This window comes from Gobio gobio, assembly GCF_949357685.1.
Source record: "Gobio gobio genome assembly, chromosome: 7".
Lineage (NCBI taxonomy): Eukaryota > Metazoa > Chordata > Actinopteri > Cypriniformes > Gobionidae > Gobio > Gobio gobio.
Genome location: NC_137103.1, coordinates 38,925,513 through 38,946,854, shown reverse-complemented (window position 1 = coordinate 38,946,854; position 21,342 = coordinate 38,925,513). Strand labels below are relative to the sequence as shown.

General features: G+C 34.9%; 3 protein-coding genes across 3 annotated transcripts; 2 read left to right on the top strand and 1 right to left on the bottom strand.

The window, feature by feature from the left end:
• The first annotated feature begins 1,705 nt into the window (after positions 1-1,705).
• On the top strand, positions 1,706-9,062 carry ercc1 (excision repair cross-complementation group 1). Its single transcript, XM_079821393.1, has 9 exons — positions 1,706-1,875; positions 3,034-3,414; positions 3,701-3,804; positions 4,781-4,880; positions 7,388-7,464; positions 7,609-7,708; positions 7,836-7,907; positions 8,321-8,389; positions 8,502-9,062. The coding sequence occupies exons 1-9, from the start codon at positions 1,813-1,815 to the stop codon at positions 8,565-8,567; spliced, it is 1,032 nt and encodes a 343-aa protein (XP_079677519.1). The 5' UTR covers positions 1,706-1,812; the 3' UTR covers positions 8,568-9,062.
• On the top strand, positions 9,051-16,630 carry LOC307128764 (uncharacterized protein; the record flags this gene model as incomplete). The annotated part of the gene is made up of 11 exons (XM_079820707.1): positions 9,051-9,069; positions 9,681-9,740; positions 9,988-10,135; positions 11,467-11,614; positions 11,697-11,954; positions 12,039-12,177; positions 13,942-14,004; positions 15,332-15,482; positions 15,634-15,802; positions 15,885-16,142; positions 16,298-16,630. The coding sequence occupies 11 exons, from the start codon at positions 9,051-9,053 to the stop codon at positions 16,442-16,444; spliced, it is 1,560 nt and encodes a 519-aa protein (XP_079676833.1). The 3' UTR covers positions 16,445-16,630.
• rabl3 (RAB, member of RAS oncogene family-like 3) lies at positions 16,597-21,052 on the bottom strand. The gene is made up of 8 exons (XM_079821772.1): positions 20,992-21,052; positions 20,515-20,606; positions 20,297-20,426; positions 20,055-20,169; positions 19,716-19,866; positions 19,538-19,609; positions 18,895-18,933; positions 16,597-18,706 (listed from the first exon to the last, which is right to left on the bottom strand). The coding sequence occupies exons 1-8, from the start codon at positions 21,035-21,037 to the stop codon at positions 18,650-18,652; spliced, it is 702 nt and encodes a 233-aa protein (XP_079677898.1). The 5' UTR covers positions 21,038-21,052; the 3' UTR covers positions 16,597-18,649.
• Positions 21,053-21,342: the final 290 nt, after the last annotated feature.

Genomic DNA, 21,342 nt, shown 5'->3' with positions numbered 1-21,342 from the left:
CAGATAGAAATAAGAAGGTATCTAATCTTACATATTGGGAGCAGTCTATTGTGCCTAAATTATTAATAAAATACATCTAACTACAAATACAGCCACTATATAGCCACTATTTAATTTTACAGTCATAATTGTTCTGACTAAGAATGTATTATTATTTTATTTGTCTACAGTGAAATCAAGTAAAATAAAATACTATTCCATTTTTAAGGGTATAGTATATAAAATAGAAATGTATAATTATTATAATTTCAATATGAGGACACATATTTAAGGTTATACCCATGGAGCAGCTAATTGGCTTGACGTCTTTACCCACAGTCCTTTGCTCCACAGGCTGGATATACAGCCCCGCTCACCTTAAAACTCTAACTGTGTCCTTGTCATACCCTTACTTAACCGGACGAATCTTTCATAGTTGCTCACACATGTATGTGTGTGTGTGTGTGTGTGTGTGTGTATGTATGTGTGCATCCATACTGTCTTTCAACTTATGATCTTGTCTGCTTTGTCCTGAACGGTGACTGACATACATTGGTGTGATGCCAAAGGCTTGTGTGTGTGTTGTGTAAATGCATAGCATCTCTTGGAGGGCATGAACATGATTTCAGAAAGAAGCTGGCACCATCTGTCTGCAGGACCTATGATGCTATGCCACGGTGGCAGGACGTCCCGAAACGCCATCCACATGCACACACAAACAGGGTTAAATGGGCAATACACAGATGTCTGTCAGACTTTGGGTTTCTTAATTGGATAACCTCTAACATAACAACAACAAAAAAAAAACATTGAACATGATGCTCTGATGGCTGAGAGGAGACGATAAAGTCATGAATGAGACTTTAGTTAATGTCCATTAATAAAAAAAAAAAGTATATTAAAAAAAATGTATATTAAAAAAGAAAAGAGAAAAAAAGAGGCTACAAGAAAAAATACTACAGTATGTATAGTCATAATGAGAGGTTTTACACTTCGACCAGCTTCTTTGACTCGCAAATACCATGCAATACCACGCAATAGGCCTACCATGGTCTCAAAGAGCCATGCTACTGCCAAGTGGCAACTGATCATAGGAGGCACTGGGGCTAGCGGTCACATGGGGAAGTTGTCATAAGGACTATATCTGTAAGGGTTTAATCAAGTCCAATTTGTTTTTGGCAGTGGTTAAATGAGTGGTTAAATGAGTTGTCATGTTTTAAATTGTATAAAATTAGTTATAATATATATATATATATATATATATATATATATATATATATATATATATATATATATATATATATATATATATATATATATATATATATATATATATATATATATATATATATATATATATATATATATATATATATATATAATGTCAGATCAAATAGTAAAAATGTATTGTTTAAAATAATTTTTGATGAAAAAATTGTGGCAACTAGCTTCAATCTGATATAGCCTAAATTACCATAATATATCATCAACTAATGTGGGTGTTTAAAATTACGGCAGTAGCCTACAATAAATATTGTTAAAAAATGTTTTTAATAACGTTAAAAACCGGTAGGCTACATTAGGGAGCCGGTGTGTGAAAAGACACAAAAATCTGTTGCAATGTCGCCATCTGTTGGATAGTGTGAGCAAATGTAATACATCCCGGTTTTTGGGCGCCATCTGTCGGATAGCAGCTGGCGTCTCAGTGTCGATCGATGTTTCTGTGTTTGACACATCTGTCTGACACTGTCACTGTTTTGTTTTGCTGCGATGGCGGCAAGTGGACTCAAATGTTTGGTTTCTCTGGTTTGTGCAATTACTGATAATTAATAAATGGAAAAAAAGAAATTCAATATCAATTTGGACGACTCGGCGTTCACAAAGGAAAGAAGTCCGGTGGGTTTTGTTTTGTTTCCTTACTATAATTATGTTGCTATGGGTTGTAGTAGCTTGAGTTCTTAGTTGGTAACTGTGAGGAGGTTCACCCAACCAAGGTTCATAATACAGCTATCACCACTCATATAAAGCCAGGGGGACTGAACATGTAATGCATGTACGAATGTCACAAACAGCAACTCTGGTCACATGGCAATGAAGATTAAAGTTAACTTAGGTTTGCAACCCAGCTACCTTCACACTCTGCACGTTTGCTCATAGCAAGGTGTTGTTGATGACTCAATCATACCGATGCATCATGTTGGCCAACGCAAACACCACCATCAATAATAAGTGCAACACTGAAGACATTTGAACCATATGGAGTTTAAAGTTCACTCAAAATGACAATTCTATCATCATTTAGCCTACTTACCCCCATTTTACCCTCGTTATTTTGACTTCGTTTTCCCACGAGAGAGAGAGAAGTATAATTTCCTTGATTAGTCGCAGCAAAACAACTACTCGGCAGTTATGACTACTCGTTTTGAAAATAATATCTCCTAAACACAATTGTTTAATATTTATCTTGATGTGGTGTTTTTTCTTCACAAATCATATCTCATTTTATTTCATGCATGTTCTTCACTGACACTGCTGTCTCCTTAGGAAACAAACAAGTAGGCAACAGTAACTTGTGGAAATGATATTGCTAAAGTTGTTCTTTGTGGTGGAGGAAATCTAAATTTTTCAGAAAATAGATGAAAAAAAATGGTTTTATTACAATCTTTGTTTGGATAATCATAGTTCAATATGTTCTACTGATCATCACAGTTCTACATTTCTTACACATAAAAAAAAGTATATTAATGTTCATAATCTCACTAGAACATCTGAGTCTTTGACAAGGTTAAAAACCCTATATATAAAAGGCATTTGTAAAGTAGCATACATTTATTTTCAAATGCTTTTTGTGTATATTTTTATTGTTTTAGCCTCGCCCAAAACCCTATTTTAACAGTTTTAATGTAACCTTCAAATGTAATAAAATTGCAAGAGATTAATAAAATAAAAAATGCTGTAGAAGTGTATATGGCCTCATTAAGATAAATATTAAATTATTCAGATGACCGTGTCTCTGAAATTATGCAAATAACCTGGTTCCTTTTATTCACACAGGTAGCAGCGTTGTTTAAGGCCAAAGATGGTCAAGTAGAGGCCTCATCTGTTCCAGCTCCTGGCCAACCACTGTCCTATGCTGAGTTTGTTGTTCAGAGCAAAAACAGGGGACTTCAGGGAGCAGCTCATGGATCAGAGAAACCAATATCTGCTGCCCAATCTAGGAATGATTCTGCAGGACAAAGCAGTGGAAACACAGCTGGAAGCAGCTTAGTTAGTACATCATTCACAGAGACAGGAAAACCTGAGTCTGAACAGCAGGGACCAGCAGAGGTACCAACAGAAGATCAGACAAAAGAGGAAGGTCAGAGTTTGGAGAGTTGTATTATTCCTCCTCATCTCTTAGGATCTGGGAACAGTATCATTGTCAGTCCTCGACAGGTCTGTATAATGTATGTCCATTTTCTATAATTTTCCTATCTTTAAAGGTACACCAGTGTATATATATATATATATATATATATATGCATTTATTTGATCAATGCAGTAAAAGCAGTGAAACACACAAAGATATTAAGCAGCACGGCATTTTTTTTAAACATTGATAATAAGAAATGTTTCTTGAGCAGCAAATCAGCATATTAGAATGATTTCGGAAACAATTATATAACAATTAAATATTTAACAAAAATATAGAACTTGATTGTATGTTTTTATCTGTACATAGAGAGGCAACCCCATCCTAAAGTTTGTGAGAAATGTTCCCTGGGAGTTTGGAGAAGTGGTGCCAGACTATGTTTTGGGGCGGACAACGTGTGCTCTTTTTCTCAGGTTGGTTTTTGGGTATATGTAGAGTACCAGTGAGAAGATGAATTGCACATGCTTGAAATTCAAATTATTTCTAATATTACAGTTGTCAATGTGTCATGCTGTATGTTCCTCTTGAAATAAATTATTTCAGTAATAGTCAAAGTACTTCTTCTTCAAAGTACATTGAAAAGCCAGAAGCTTCAGTAGGACAAAGATGAAGATAGATATGAAAGCAGTGCTGTCACTGTTTTCATTGTGCACATTTGAGGCCAATTGCAAACCTCTTATTGGATTTTAATCCACTCAATCATGGAGGGAAGAAAGTAATAAGTTGATATATTTGTGAAATCCTGCACCACATTTGCATATTTAAAGAGTAGCCAGCTCTGCTGTATCCTTTATTTACTTTAAGACAAAGTACTACTTGAATGTGTTTTTTTTCTGTGTTTGTGTGTGGCTTTTTGTATTAAACCAAATACTGAAAGTCTGTTCAGATCTTTTCATGCCAAGAAATCTTAAATAATATTTAATAATATGTAATGTATTATGACATATCAAGTGGTGAGTGTTAAATTATAGAAACCTGGTGCCAAGCAAGTGTGTGCAAACTAATTTTGTAAGTGTTATGAGAGAATGGAATTCTCTCAGTTAGTGAGGTGTGAAACCACATCATCCTCCACCTCTCTTTGCTAAGAACATTTGTGTAAATGCCAGGAAGCAAACATCTTGAGTCGGACTGTGATGATTGGCACGATAACAATACAGTCTAGACAATGTAGAATCAGCTGAGAAATGTTAATTAACAAAAGCATTTTTAATATAGCAATAATATGGCAAGATGATGCCTTTTGTGTTTAATATATGAATCGTTGCAGACATTTTCAGTCCCTTAACCAGTGGTGTCATTTTACTAAATTACAAATGGCATTGGTAAATTAAACCAAACCTATATCAGTACTGTATGGAATGTTTTAATTTCTCTCTCTCATGACCACAGTGTGCGTTACCATAATCTGAACCCAAACTACATACATGAGCGTCTGAAACAGCTGGGACAGAGTTTCACCCTCAGAGTGTTGCTCATTCAGGTCGATGTGGTGAGTCTGTCTGTTTCACTCACTATCTCACATTTCTTTGTCCTTTCTCTTTTATGTTGTGTTATTTAAATCTGTTTTTGAATTAAATGCTGAATAAATCGTCTGTAAAACAAAAATTGCCTGTTTTTGAAGTTTTAAGCAGCTTTAAAGGATTAGTTCACCCAAAAATGTAAATTCTGTCATTATTTACTCACCCTCATGTTGTTCCAAATCTCTAAGACCTACGTTCATCTTTGTAAGACAAATGAAGATATTTTTGATGAAATCCGAGAGCTCTCTGACCCCTCCATAGACAGCAATTTAATTTCCTCTTTCAAGGCCCAGAAAGGTAGGAAAGACATTGTTAAAGGGTTAGTTCACCCAAAAATGAAAATTCTGTCATTAATTACTCACCCTCATGTCGTTGGACACCCGTAAGACCTCCGTTCATATTCGGAACACAAATGAAGATATTTTAGTTGAAAGCTGATGGCTGAGAAAGGCTTCACACAGGCCTCCATTGGCATTCAGTACATTGACACTTCCAAGATCCATGAAAGGCACTTAAAACGTTGTTACAAAGTCTATCTCACCACAGTGGCTCTACAATAATCATACAATGCGACGACAATAGTTTTTGTGCGCTAAAAAAAATCAAAATAACACCTTTATCCAACTTGTTCTTGTCTTCCGTGTGCGCCTCCACGACGCATGCGCGAGAATATGACGTAGCGCCGGTGTTCGGGAATCGATGAAATACACACTTAAGCTCCATTTTGAGCACTACGCCGAGACCTAAAGCACGATCAATGTAGAATCCGACAGCTTAGACACGCGCGTCTTCCTCTGCTCGTAAACAAATCGCTTCTGGGTCATATGTCCGAACGCCGGATCTGCGTCATATTCTCGCGCATGCGTCGTGGAGGCGCACACGGAAGAAAACTATTGTCGTCGCATTGTATGATTATTGTAGAGCCACTGTGGTGAGATAGACTTTGTAACGACGTTTTAAGTGCCTTTCATGGATCTTGGAAGTGTCAATGTACTGAATGCCAATGGAGGCCTGTGTGAAGCCTTTCTCAGCCATCAGCTTTCAACTAAAATATCTTCATTTGTGTTCCGAATATGAACGGAGGTCTTACGGGTGTCCAACGACATGAGGGTGAGTAATTAATGACAGAATTTTCATTTTTGGGTGAACTAACCCTTTAAGATAGTCCATGTGACTCCAGTGGTTCAACCTTAATTTTATGAAGTGACTTGAATTTTTGTGCGCAAAAAAACCCAAAACAACGACTTTATTCAACAATAAAGTCACTGGGGCGGCAGTGGCTCAGTGGTTCATGTAGGTTGGCTACAAACTGGAAGGTTGGTGGTTCGATCCCCGGTTCCACCTGACCAAGTGACGAGGTGTCCATGAGCAAGACCCCTAACCCCAGCTGCTCCCGACGAGCTGGATGGCACCTTGCATGGCTGACACCGCCGTCGGTGTATGAATGAGTGAGTGAATGGGCGTGAGGCAATGTGTAATGCGCTTTGGATGGCCAATGGTCTGTTAAAAGCGCTATATAAATGCAGTCCATTTACCATTTACCATCTCTTCTCGTCTCTGCCAGTCTTCTATTCTGTTGACGTAGTAAATACAGTGCAGCGCTTTCGAAGCGCTACGGTAGAACGCCGGCTTACCATTGCATTGATGCTGACAGGAGCTAGCCAATGGTGAGCCGTAGAACTCGGAAGTGCTGCACTCTTTACACTACGTCAACAGCATAGGAGACTGTCACAGACGAGAAGAGATTGTTGAATAAAGCCGTTATTTTTGTTTGTTTTTTGCGTTTCTCGTCACTACCTTTCTGGACCTTGAAAGTGGTAATTAAAGCTACACTGTGTGATATTTTCCCCCATCTAGCGGTTAAAAGGTATATGACCATCCAGTGAATATTAGTTTCTCTTCCTCTCAATTCCGATTTCGTTTTAACTCCTACGGTGGCCGATTTAGTCCAAGATTAATATGGCTTCCAGTTCGACCTCGTCCACATTCGACACGGTGCCATCGAGTGTTAAAACGCAAAAGGCAAAGCTTGAATTCACGGGTATGTCCCTCTTTGGCTGATGTACTTTCAAGATGGAGGGGCAACATGGCGACCCGCATTCGAACCCATTACCCGTATGTTTTTTCAATGGCATATTATAAACTTACGAGAATACTTTATTACTTGAAAGAAGTAAATATACATTAATGAGCACATATATTTTTGAAAGAACTAAGTGTTTTTAGCTAAGAATAAACTAAAAAAGTTACACAGTGTAGCTTTAAAGTGCTGTCTATGGAGGGGTAAGAGAGCTTGCCAATTTAATCCAAAATATCTTAATTTGTGTTCCGAAGATGAATGCAGGTCATACGGGTTTGGAACGACATGAGTGTGAGTAATTAATGACTGAATTTTAATTTTTCGGTGAACTAACCCTTCATTTCAGCTAGAGACTGCTGATGTTTATGTCCCATTTCTCTCTTCCTCATTTATCAGAAAGACCCTCATCATGCCCTGAAAGAGCTTGCTCGAATATGCATCATGGCTGACTGTACCCTCATTTTGGCCTGGAGGTAAGGGGATGGTTATAAGTTATCAAGCTGGAGGGGAATTCCTTTAGTGGCTTGTGTTAAGATAAGGTGTTAATATAAGTTCCTGTTAGTTTTTAATGCTTTAATTTAGTTTCTTTAACAAACATGCCTGTTTGTATGTGTAAGTCCTGAAGAAGCAGGTCGTTACCTTGAGACATATAAATCCTACGAAAAGAAACCTGCGGATCTTCTGAAAGAACAAGTGGAGAAAAATTACCTGTCCCAGGTTAGAGCCCAAAAATCTATTAATACATCTGAAATTATTATGTATGGTTCATTTAATCAAACACTGATGACATAATTCCTATAAAAACACTTCTGGTCAGTTTTCATAAGTGCTTTTTATTTGACAGGTTACAGATTGTTTAACCACAGTAAAGTCTGTCAATAAGACAGATGCCATGACTCTTCTGTCTACTTTTTCTGTAAGGAATACTTTTCCTTTATATATTGCATATTATTTTATTACTCTTATTACTTGCACTACCATTCAAAACATAATTGTTCTTAAATAAATTACTTGTTTAATAAATAAATGCTGTTCTTTTGAACTTCCTATTCATCAAAGAGTCCTGAAAAAATGTTTCATGGATTTTTAGCTTTGGTAATAATAAGAAATGTTTATTGAGCAACAAATCAGCATATTAGAAGGATTTCTGAAGGATCATGTGACACAAGTAATGGCTGCTGAAAATTCAGCTGAGACATCTTTCAAAAACATTAAAAAAATCTTACAGACCTCTTTTGAATGGTAGTGTATAAAAACCTTTGCCAATTTAAAATTAGTGAGCTTGAAATACTGTTATGTTCTTATGTTGATGGCATTTTATCTCTTCAGTCTTTGGATGGCATCATTAAGGCTTCTAAGGAGGAACTAGTTTTGTGCCCAGGACTCGGTCCACAGAAGGTGTGTAGAGACACTTTGGTATCATATTTTGAACTGTTGGCTTTATATGTAGCATTGTGATGCATTTGACTCTGTGTGTCTTAATTGCCTTTCCTGACTGTGGTTCATTTAGGCAAGAAGGCTTTATGATGTACTGCACCAACCCTTCGTAAAGACCAAGAAGAAAGAAAGCGGATAAAGGAAAGCGGATAAATCCAAGCTGCGTTTCACAAAATCACTGTCTTTGAAAATAGTCTTTGGTCAATGATGATCTTGGCCTGGAAGTGGGGCATAAACAGCCTTTTAAAATCCAAAATGCAATGGTTAATTTATTAGTTGTTGTTTTTTTGCTGCTGATATGGCGTTAAATCATAAATAAATAAATGAGTTTTTTTTTTTTGTATGTAACCTGCTTTTGTAATTCTGTATGTTCGACCTGACTTAGTAAGATGAGGCAATGATCAGTTTTTAATTAAAATAACATCAGCATTTTTCCATGGTTGTTCAATAAATATCAATAATATTTAGGAGTAATTGTAAATTCTGTTGTTATTTTAGAGTGGGAGGTGAGGTTATATTATAACTCTTTCTTATTGCAAATGGAACAAAACCTGTAGAAACCCCCTGTCATGAAAGAAAAAATGGATGTGGACAGACTCAGATAAGAATAGAAGTAGACTATATGGGCAAACTGATTCAGAGTATGAATGTGTTTGTGGGCCAAATGTTTATTTTCATCACACCTATACCACAGAAAAGGTTATTATTCGCTGGCCAAATCACAACTAAGCCAGTGGAAGGTTTTATACTGCACTCAGTGATGAATGGCAATCTTCTTAAAACTCTTTTGCATGAATATGAATCTTATATTGTTTGCATAATTCTTAAAGGGATAGTTCACCCAAAAATGAAAATTATGTCATCATTTAGCTCACCCTCATAGTGTTCCAAATCTTTATGACTTTCTCCTGTGGAACATAAAATAATATATATATATTTTTTTTTAAACAACACGTTTTTGTCCATATAATCGAAGTCAATGATCACCAAAACTGCTTGATTACCAACATTCTTCAAAATATATTTAGTTAAGTAACACAGGAACGACACAAGGGTGAATAAATGCTTTAAGTGTAGTTTATGGTACCTTTTTGCCATTTTACCTGAGAACTCACTGTGTTATTAATACATGCATGTCAGGACTTTCCCCTACACCTTTCCATTGTGTACTTTCATATGCGACAGAGTAGGTGGGAGAGTATATAGGCACCACTGAGAGTCAAATCCTGTTCGTGTTCATTTCCTGGATCAGCACCATCGTACATCATGCTGCTCAGTGTCTGTCTCCTGCTGTCTGTCTTCTGTCTGTCTGGTAAGACATTCACCTCTTACATCAGTCAGGCAGATTGTTTTGAGAGGGAATATTTTAATGAGATGCAATTTGTTTTAAAGACTTATTATTCTGTACATATCCACATCTCTGTACCAATGGCTTTCAAACAGATTTAGAGAAATACGTCAATATAGGCTCATAACCATTTTGCTTTGTATTTGACATTTTCAAGTTAAACTGCCCAAGTTGTAACTGTATAGTTACCATGACTCTTGTGTCATCACAGGAGGGTTAGAGAGTGGTATCGTAGGAGGCAGGGAGGTTAAACCTCATTCCAGACCATACATGGCTTCTATCCAGTATAGAAGACAACATAAGTGTGGAGGGATGCTGATTAAGGATGATTATGTGCTGACATCAGCCCATTGTTTTGAGTAAGTATATATGCATGCATATATCCTTAATAAACTGGCAGTATGTAAGGAGAGTGATGTAAGATGAGCCATTTTTACTTATGTGGTCCTCAAAATAAGGGAAAATTGGGCAGAAGTACAATGATCTAAAGTAATTTCAGGATGTTTCCTGTCAGAATGCATCTATGACAAAGGATTCTAAAAATATATATATATGGCTTAAGTGTTCCTGTGGCTCAATTTGCCCCAGGTTAGGGGACTCAAACCCATGTGAAAATTTAAATATACTTTAACTCTTTTAATAATCAAATTTCCTTTTACAAATAGTAGTATTTCTTTTCTTAAAGCTAGATTAAACAACATAAAACCAACCAAATTAAGTTTAAATTTCAATATATATATTTGCATTTCTGAAACAATATGTTGAACACCAAAGTTGTAACCTTCCAAAAAAACAGTTACTGACACTAACATGTTAGTCAAAAGATTGTTGACATGGTGGCTTTTCTGCGATGTCGAACATGTTAGGTCAGGTGGAAAGATATACTGTATATGATTATGGTGAAAAGCATCTGATTCTTATCAGAGAAGGATTTGGTGGACTTCTACACTGTCCCTATCAAATAAACTAAAAAAACATGATCAACATATGACAAACTATAAACCAGTTGTGTAATATTACATTGAAATTATACCAGTTTATATTTTACTTCAGTGTCTAATGATGGGGTACCCAGCATTTGGCCCTTTTTTTCCCCCACTATGCTGCCATTGCGGGGGAAAAACTACCTAGCTTGCTAATTCAGGCTTTATTTAGCTAAATGATTTGCATGGTTTTATATGTTGCTACATCACCAACATACACCATAAATATTTTTTTGACCTGGATAAATTTGCTTTGAAGTAACAGCCATCTGTTATGCTCACATTTTACAATAAAAAGTCTGGCAGAAATGATGGGTGGTTCCAAAATACATGGTCATATGACAATAAAAGTGTATACAGCTGTCAAGATACTGGGGGTGGGTCAACTTATCCACTGGCTCATTTTACCCCACTCTCCCCTTGTGTTCAAAAACGGATGATGAGGTCTTTTAGTCTTTATTTTGTTTTTATTGTTTGTATAGTGACGATGTACTGACATGATGCTTTCCACTAAAATGATGCTTTCCTGTAGCTCAAACAGTAGAGCATGGTGCTAGCAACGCCAAGGTCATGGGTTCGATTCCCAGGGAAAGCAAGAATTGACAAAGTGTAAAATGTGTACCTTGAATGCAATAAGTCGCTTTGGATAAAAGCGTCTGCCAAATGCATAAATGTTAAAATAACCTCAACATTAAATGTATTCACAGTCAGACCTCCAAATACTTAGAAGTTGTTCTGGGAGCTCACAATATCAGCCAGACTGAGCAGAGCCAGCAGATAATCCAAGTAGAGAAGTACATCAAACATCCCAAATATACGAACAAAGACTTCTCCTATGATATTATGCTTCTAAAGGTATTCATGGTGCTCAAATTGTACTTTTAGTTGGGGTGGATCTAATTTTGTATTGAGGTATTCACTGATTGTTATGTTACAGTTGAAGACCAGAGCTGTGCGGAATAAGTTTGTGGATGTTGTCGATCTACCTAAGGACAATGAAAATATTCCCGCCCATGTGGAATGCTCCATTGCTGGCTGGGGTATGGAAAAACCCGGAGGAGAAGCATCAAGTGTTCTGCAGGAAGTCCACCTCAAATTGCAGTTCAGCTTTGAATGTAAAAATAAGTGGCAGCAGTATTTCAACTCTGAGAAAATGATTTGTAGTGTCTCAGATGGGAAAAGGGCTTTCTGTCAGGTACTGAAACTGCCAGTAGATGATTAACAACGATTTCATATAGTTGCAGAATACATTTTAAGTCTTTCATCTGTTTCTTTCTAGGGTGATTCTGGCAGTCCTCTTTTTTGTGACTCTAAACTTCAAGGAATGGCTGCATACACATATCCTTCCAACTGTAAATCCAAGAAGTATCCTGAGGTCTACATGAAAATATCTGCCTTCCTTCCGTGGATTAGGAAGTGCATTAAGTGATTGAAATAGCATCTTATGCACCTACAGAGGCTACAGAACATTGATTATCTTGATGTTAAAAGATATAGATTGCTATACTATTCATTCATTCATTGAGCCTTATGACCTTCATATAGGGCCAGTTTCTTAGGCCAGAGGCTATACAGGTATCATTATACATATTATAAAATGTTATGAAACGGCAGAAAAGTGATACTGCAAAGATTAAGATGTCCATAAAAGTGATGTGAAGTACACATGTCATTAGAAGACTAGGATTTATAATTAGAAATCACCCACTTTTTGTGTTACAAACATTTATTCTTTAATATATATATATATATATATATATATATATATATATATATATATATATATATATATATATATATATATATATATATATATATATATATATATATATATATATATATATATATAAAAAATTTTTTTTCTTTAGTCTGTAACTTTTTAATGTCACACATTGTTAGGTTTTATGCTTGCCACAACCAACGTCCAGTGATTGGCTGCAAATAAAATACTATGTACACAGTCAGTCAGTCGGTGTGTGTGATCACTAGGACACCAAAACTTTCACAACTGGTTTGATAAAAAAATATTATTAGTCAGTCAGCTTTTAGATGATCGTGGTGTCCTTTTTACTTATGAACAATTTATGCAAGAATTCTCTTTCCCAGTCCCCCCAAGAGAATATGCCATTGTGTTTGGTGCAATTCCCGACTGCATCATACCTTTAGTAAAGTCTGGCCCTAAAGGTTCTTTAGATTCTCCTCTTTTTGACAATACAAAATTATTTGTTGACCAAAGTCTTTTTAATACCATGTCAAACAAAGTTATTAATAGATCTCAGATTTCTTTACCTGCTTGTGTGAGTTTTTGGAATAACTTATTTAGTGATATAGAATGGGAAGAGTTTTGGCTTCTTCGACAAATTTTTTTCTTATCGAATAAAGTTGTTGAAGTTTCTATTAAAATTATCCATAACTGTTATCCGATAAATCATAAACTTGCTAAATTTAACAGTAGTATTTCACCCAATTGCTCTTTATGCCTTCAGTATGAAGAGACTATTAATCACTTGTTTTGGGACTGTACTTACTGTAAAGTCTTCTGGATTGATTTTTCAAATTTTGTTAAAAAATATTTATATCCAAACTTCTGTATAACCCCCAAAATTGTGTTTTTTGGTTATTCTTTGAAGTTAGACCCTACTCATTGTAAATGTATTATTAATTTATTGCTTTACTGTGCTAAATTTTACATTCATAAGTGTAAATTTTCAAAAAAAACTCCCTACTTTTTTATTTTCAGAAAAGATTTTGATATGTATTTAAACTTGTTAAGAAATTCTGATAATTCTATTGCATGTAAGACTCTTTCATGGTGTAAATCATTTAAGCTACCTTAATTTGCTTTATTGTTTGTAACCCTCATTGTTCTTTGTTCTTTGTAATTGTAATTGTTGTTCTCTTGCATATTAAAAAAAAAAAAAAAAAAAAAAAGGACACCAAAACTGTAAGCCAACAAATAAATTGAACATGAGATTTGGAATTGTGTTACTTTTTATTGTATTTCATTTCTAATAAAAGTACTTTTAATTGAGTCGAGTATTTCATTAATCTTTGTATAACTATACGGTTGCTTGTTGTGTACACACATTTTGTGGCTTGAGGTAAAAGGGGGAGGAGATACAGCTGCGGGTAGAGAGCAGGTTTGAGCATACTATTTATGTACACGCAACGCTTAAACACAGGCTGTTACAGTTGCACCATGGTTCATTACGCTTGTCTTCTTCTCCTTGGTATCTCTTTGGCTGGTAAGATATTATTCATTCCTTCCTTTCTGAATTTGCATTGTGCATCTTTTTGCAAGAGCAGAAAATCTGAATTTAAATGAAAATCAAATAATATACATAGAATGAAAATTGTAAAACGTCTATGTACATGTAATACCTCCTTAATTAGTCTGGTAATGGCAGAGATGGACAAAGTACACAACTCCATTACTTGAGTAAAAGTAAAAATACTATTGGTTAAATATTACTCCATTACAAGTAAAAGTTGTAAAGATAGATTTTACTTAAGTAAAAGTACAGAAGTACTTGCTTTTAAAAGTACTTAAGTATCAAATGTAAACGCATTATTTTATTATTGTTGCATTGTTGTATGAATGACCGCTGTTCCATCATGGTGGTTTAAGCCAGTCATGCTCCATCTGACATGCTAGCATATCTTGAACTAATTTAAATACTTGCTTAAAAGTTACAAAGCTCTTATCAAAGTCAAAATCATACTAGAAAATAAATGTTTCTACATTGTGTTTATTTGACAGGATTATGTAAAAACATATCTGAAAGGACTTTAGTTAACATTATTAGCCCAACTACGCTTTTGCATGCTAACTAACATTATTGTCGAACGTTACCTATGCGTTAGCGCTCTATCCACAAGGCTATGGCAACTTGGTGGGTAAATCTATAAAAATCATTTGACCAATCATACTTCATACCAGTGTTAATTTTGACAGCAAATTTGGATTTAGTTTTGGTCAGTCTTTTGACTTTAACCTTTTAGACATCTGAATTGTTTTAGTTCTAGTTTTAATTGACTATAATAAGATTTTAGTTTTCAATAGACTAAAATTCAGTACTTGTGGTCTGGTGTCTGAGAGGCAGCTTTCTGTGTGCACTTTCGTGTCGTCGCAATTTTTGAGACTTATCCACGTCTGCTCTTCTGAATTTTAACTTTTAAGTATGACCTTTGTTGCACGCACTGCGTCTGGGAACTGCCGCCAATTGATCAATGGATTGGTGTTCAAAAAATACTTGGAAATCATTTAACTTCATGTGATCCTACAAGAGTGATTACAGATAGGCTGTCTGCAAAAAAAACAACGAATCATCCACTGACTGTCAAAGCGGCTACGACTTTCTACTTCGAGGGCCTTGATAGAAATGTAATGGAGTAAAAAGTACGATATTTGTCTTTCAAATGTAGTGAAGTAAAAGTCATAAGTTTCCAGAAGAAATACTACTCAAGGAAAGTACAGATACTCAAAAAGTGTACTTAAGTACAGTACTCAAGTGTACTTAGTTACTGTCCACCTCTGGGTAATGGTGTGAGTTACTTCTGTTTTTGTCACAGGTGGGATGGAGATTGGTATTATTGGTGGAAAAGAGGCTAAACCTCATTCCAGACCATACATGGCATCTATTCAGGTTGAAAATAAACATCACACATGTGGAGGGATGCTGATCAGAGAGGATTTTGTACTGACAGCGGCCCACTGTTTGAAGTGAGTATGTCCCAGTATGTGTGCATAATGATAATTCATGATGCTTTTCAAAAAGTTATACCCTCAAGACTTGAGTTTACCTATCTGTAATTCTGTGTTTTAGTTATTCAAATTCTTAAAGGCTTACACAGTTTTTAAATTGTTCCCGCAGTCGCAGTGTCTTCTCTGGCCGGGGCCACTTTGAGGTTGTTCTGGGAGCTCACAACATCAAGCAGGACGAGAAGAGCCAGCAGAGAATCAAAGTGATAAAATACATCCGACATCCTATGTTTGACCAAAATAAGAAGACGAACTACAGCTATGATATCATGTTACTAAAGGTATTTTCATCACCTTCACTTACTGTGGATCTATTTTATGCACTTTGTTTGCTCTATTTCACTTTTTTTCTGTTATTTGCAGCTGAAAAACAAAGCCAAGCTGAATAAATTTGTGAAAGTTATGCCTCTTCCTAAGAAAAATGGAAAAACACCAGCTAATGTTAAATGCTCCATTGCTGGTTGGGGGTATAAAAAACCAAAAGCAGAGGCATCAAATGTGATGCGGGAAGTCACTCTTAAAACGCAGGAGAACTCAAAATGTGAAGAAATGTGGCAGCACTACTTCAACTCTGAGAGAATGATCTGTAGCGTTTCAGATGGGAAACATGCTTTTTGTCAGGTATATTATATTATACTGTATTATATTAAATTAAATTATATTATATTAATTATATTATATTATATTATATTATATTATATTATATTATATTATATTATATTATATTATATTATATTATATTATATTATAATATTTTTCTTCTGTCCTTCTTATAGGGGGATTCAGGAAGTCCTCTTATCTGCAATACCAAAGCACAAGGAATTGCTTCATATACCCTTGATAACTGTACAAATAAAACATATCCTCAAGCTTATGTAAAGATCTCCTACTTCCTCCCCTGGATTAAAAAGATTATTGGTTAAAAAAGAAAACAAGAGAGAGAGAGAAAAAACATAAATTGGTGCCTCTTAAAGGTGCCATTTTTTCTTTCTTTTCACTTTTAGCCTTTTTTTCCTGCATATCTGCTAATTGTTTGTTCCTGCTGCAATTGTCAAAACCCCATATGTTTAGCCAGTGTGAGATTATTAATAAACAGGTGATAACACTTGATTTCTGATGTGATGTATTTATTCATTGACCATAAAACCCCTTAAAATAAGGGGTCCTTTTAGATATAGGAGATATAGAAGGTTATTTAAGTGGGATAAACATTCATTCATAAATTATAGTTAGTTATAAATATATTGTTATCTATAAAGGCTCCATATACAGTCTTGCTCAAAAGTGTACACACCCCTTGCAGAATCTGTGAAAATGTGAATAATTTTAACAAACTAAGAGATCATACAAAATGCATGTTATTTTTTAATTTAGTACTGTCCTGAATAAGATATTTTACATAAAAGATGTTTACATATAGCCCACAAGACAAAAAAAGGCTGAATTTATAAAGTTATAAAGTTTATGTACCCATTTTGTATGATCCCTCTTATTTTGTTAAAATGATTCACAGATTCTGAAAGGGGTGTGTAAACTTTTGAGCAAGACTGCATGTACCGTCATAGCTGCAGGGGCTTACCAGATCAATCTTAATACAAAAGCTGGTAATAAATCACAAAGACAGTGTTGCGTACTTAAAACTTTCACAGCTTTTAAATGGGTGGAACAGAACTTGAACTGAGTGGGGTTTTGTGTGATTGTTTCATACTTAAATGAGTCTGTTCCTGCTAAAACCAGTTGTTGCTCTTGTGACCGCACACCCCTTTGCTCTGAGTAAGGTGAAAAGTCCCCCTATGAAGCCCTTTTGAGGTGTGTGGTGAGGTTAGGAGGTGTGTTTGATCCAGGGTTGAGAATAATCTAGTTAGGTGTCAATGTCTACTACCGTCTCTCAGGAAATGTATTTTCTTACATGTTGGTCTTACTAAAAGTGCATCCTGTCATTCACAACAAATATTACACAATTACACATAAAATCTGATTCCACTAGTTTTAACATTAGTATTTTAAATACACAGGTTCAAATCCTACTTGGGCAATGACCAGGCCTCTACCGCCCATTTATTAATATTTTTACATGACTATCCAAGATGATACAAATTTATACTGAAGTAAAATGTGATTCATGCCATCTTATCTGATAGTTGACTGAATTACACCAAAGCATTTTGAGGTTGGTAAGAACATGAAATTAAATATTTCTACATTTGTTAATAAAAAAAGATTTAAGAAAATTATCAGAACTACTGTTTGTACAAAGAGGGATGGAAAATTGCCAGCTAATGTGAACATGTTGCTGGCTGGGCTGCTGAGGTACTAACTAACCAGCAGAAAGTGCATCAAGGGTGCAACAGGAAGTCACTCTGAAACTGCTGTTCACTTCAGAATATAGAATCATGTGGCATCAATACTTGAGTTCAGAATAAATTATTTGCATTGTTGAAAATGGAAATATATATATATAAAAGTGAAAAGACGAGCCAAACAGTTAATTCAAATGCATCTTTATTTCATGTTGTTTCAAGTAAAGAGTTATGTACACACACAGTATTAACAGCTTGCTAATATAGCAAAGGCTTATTATCTTTAAATGACAAAAATCAACAATAAAAATTGTAAATCTGATTACTTTTTTTCTTTCAGATGATCCTAAAGATTAAGTAGCAATGGTTAATTTAATAATAATAAAAAAACACCATATCACATGATACTATAAACAGGGAATCTGTTTAAATGATCTTTTACCAAAGAAAACCAGGATCCATGTCACCGCATTAGAACAAAGAGTAATCATGAGAATGAAAAAAAAAAAAAAAAAGTTATTTCCAATTCAGGATTATTGTGTTGAGAAAGACATCTCAGTCCTCCTATCCTCAAACTCCCTTAAACCTTGAGTCCATATTTTTTAACATAAAATACAGAAAATTTTGGAATATGCAATACAGGTGATCATCAATCCACATAAATCTTTTTGTCATAGTAAACTGGATGTTAAAAAAAAAAAATTCAACAAAAAAAAAAAAACATTCACCAATTAATTGGTCTTTGCAGAAGAACATGATGACAGAAGAATAACATATGCTTGTTACAAACAAACACTAAACCCACCAACCTAAGGTATATGTGTACACTCATTCATTGTGCAGACTCTTGAAATTAAAGCGCCTCCTGTCTGTGAAACTCTGCATCTAAGGAGAAAATTAACAAAATAATAATTATTCTACTTAAAAGTAAATATAAATGAAATACATCTACAATTAATGATCTTATAGGTAGTTCTTTGAAACTATTACAAAACAAAAACATTATTTCAAATATGCTCATTTGTGGCTACACAAATGTAATCACATGTAAACAAAGAAAATCACACACTCACCTGGCTAGGATCTCTTGTGAAGTATCTCTTCTCTATTACCTAAAAGAGGCACAAGAAGAGTTTATATACAGTCAAAACAACATTTATTCAGACACCTTCAATATTTTCTCACATTATCACAGTTTATTCGCTGTAGTTTAGAAAAAGGTAATAAAATATGACAAGAACTCAGAGTTAAACTGTGTCAGAAAAAATTCTTCTTGATAATGTCAGATGTCAGAAAGTTAGTAATGGATTACAATCAACCAATCAGCTGTCAGCAGTTAAATTTAGCGGACACAATTAACACAATTAGATAATACCAATTTAGGTCAACCATTAACCAAGCAATGCTTAATTTTATTCAGTCTGTGGTGTAAAAGGTCACATTAGCAATTAAAGAAAAAACATAAGTTTTACTGTTTTTATTTTTGGGTATAATATGTCACAGTTTACTTTATTTTGCTATCCTCACTTACATAAATTAACTATAGTGTCCTGCATCCACTAGTAAAAAATGATATCTGGTGTATGAATAATTTTTGGTTTGACTGTACATGTTAATACATTGCACAGAGATATATCAGACATTTACTCACAAAATGACAGAGAATCATTACGGTCAGAAAGGAAATACAGACTTGAGTTAAGTGAAAGTCTCTACCTTGTCAAAAAATCGGCTCAATTTAACAGCATTTGACGATCCGGCTGCAAGATAGCGTGGATTTGTACAATCCTGAGGAGAAAAGCAGGAAAAAGCTCAGAAATCAAAATGGACAAGTGTTTATTTTATTTATTTTTTACTTAATATTATGCTAATTTATGTAAAAATCAGCACATACCAGGTTGATCTCTTCCGCATTAAAGTCTTCAGATAGAAAGGCAGTGCGGGTCAGGACATCATTCCTCTTGGTTTCCGGGATTTGATCAAATTTGGTGCCAATTAGCAGGAGAGGAACTGAGTTCTCTGCAAACTGTTCCCTATCATAATCTCTGCAAATGCATATTTCAACATATCTAGGAAGTTATAGACATAAATATTTGTTCATTGCATTCTGATTTATGTACCACATAATATAAGCAAGGTAGAATATTACAACAATGTTGCTTTAAATTTTTTAGAGGATCGTATTTTAGCTGAAAAAATGCTTCTTCTAACAGAATCAGAAGCGCTGACTCACCCATTTGATACAATGATGCCAGTTGGAGAGGAGTCTTTGCTCAGCGCCTCCAGTGACCAGCGGTACAGATTCTGGGAGGATTTCTTGTTGGTCAGATCATGAACTAAAATAATACCTGGAGGGGAAAAAAGACAAACAACGTGATTTGGTTTTAAAAAAGAATCATAACAAATATCCCAGCATTATTTTTCTTTTTGTGCACACGTAAATACATCTTTTAATTGTTGTGTCTGATACTTAACCATTTACAGAATTGTAAAACACAGCTCTGGTGCTTTTAATACTGCTGGCACAGCCAACAGATCCCCCAACGTCCCAGAGTTCAGTGTAGTACGTCTTCTCTTCTGGAGTGCCTTCTCTGTAGTCATGTACCTGTGCAAAGAATCAAGCCACCAGGTTTTGCTATGATAATGATACAGTTCATTAATAAAAATTACTGATAATTGTCACTGTAACTTACCCTGACGTCCACTGAGCAGCCTACAGTCCATGAAGGATTCCCCAAAACTTGATTCTGGCAAAGTAAATGTACAAGAGAGGACTTCCCTACTCCTGTAAACAGACATACAATAACACTGATCAGAAGAGGCATATTGAGACTCATAGAAATACACCCCATTGCTTGTTCCTCAGTGTGCATTTAAATGTGTATGTGTGTGAAGGGCGGACAGAGACAGGGCAATCAGTTCAAAAAAGGGCAAAAATACTTCTGTTAAAAGGAAAAGCACAACATCTAAAGTGGATGAAGTTCCTCATAATAGTTATTCTCTAAAAATAATAAATATGATACTAGTATTGCAGAAATCCAAGCTAATGGGCAGGCTAATACCTCTAGCTTGAGTCGAATATTATACAACACGCTAACATTTTAAATGAAAATTCACTTTATAGGTTACAGAAATGAAGGTCGATAGATTATTTAGATCATATGTATTACCAGAATCCCCCAAGACCAACACTTTCACCCTATCCAAAGATGCCATTTCTTTCCGGAAGTACACTGTGTAAACTCTCGGTCCGTGTATGAGAACACAATAAAAGTAGCGTGCAGAACGCATAGACAGCAAAGGGCAGAACGATGGGCTATAGTGATAATAAAATAAAATAAAATAATATTCAAGTAAAGTATAAATTAAAATGAATATAGTTGTCTAATATATTTAATAGTAGTGATATTCTGTGGAATTTTTGTTATTAAAATTGATTGCATTTAATAATATAATATAATATAATATAATATAATATAATATAATATAATATAATATAATATAATATAATATAATATAAT

Coding starts and splice junctions, on each gene's coding strand:
- ercc1 (XM_079821393.1), top strand. CDS start 1,813: ATGGAAAAAAAGAAATTCAATATCAATTTGGACGACTCGGCGTTCACA. Junction 3,415..3,700: donor TCATTGTCAGTCCTCGACAG/GTCTGTATAATG, acceptor ATCTGTACATAG/AGAGGCAACCCCATCCTAAA. Junction 7,908..8,320: donor CTCTTCTGTCTACTTTTTCT/GTAAGGAATACT, acceptor TTATCTCTTCAG/TCTTTGGATGGCATCATTAA.
- rabl3 (XM_079821772.1), bottom strand. CDS start 21,037: ATGGCATCTTTGGATAGGGTGAAAGTGTTGGTCTTGGGGGATTCTG. Junction 20,170..20,296: donor GTTTTACAATTCTGTAAATG/GTTAAGTATCAG, acceptor TTTCCCCTCCAG/GTATTATTTTAGTTCATGAT. Junction 19,610..19,715: donor ATGCGGAAGAGATCAACCTG/GTATGTGCTGAT, acceptor TTTTCTCCTCAG/GATTGTACAAATCCACGCTA.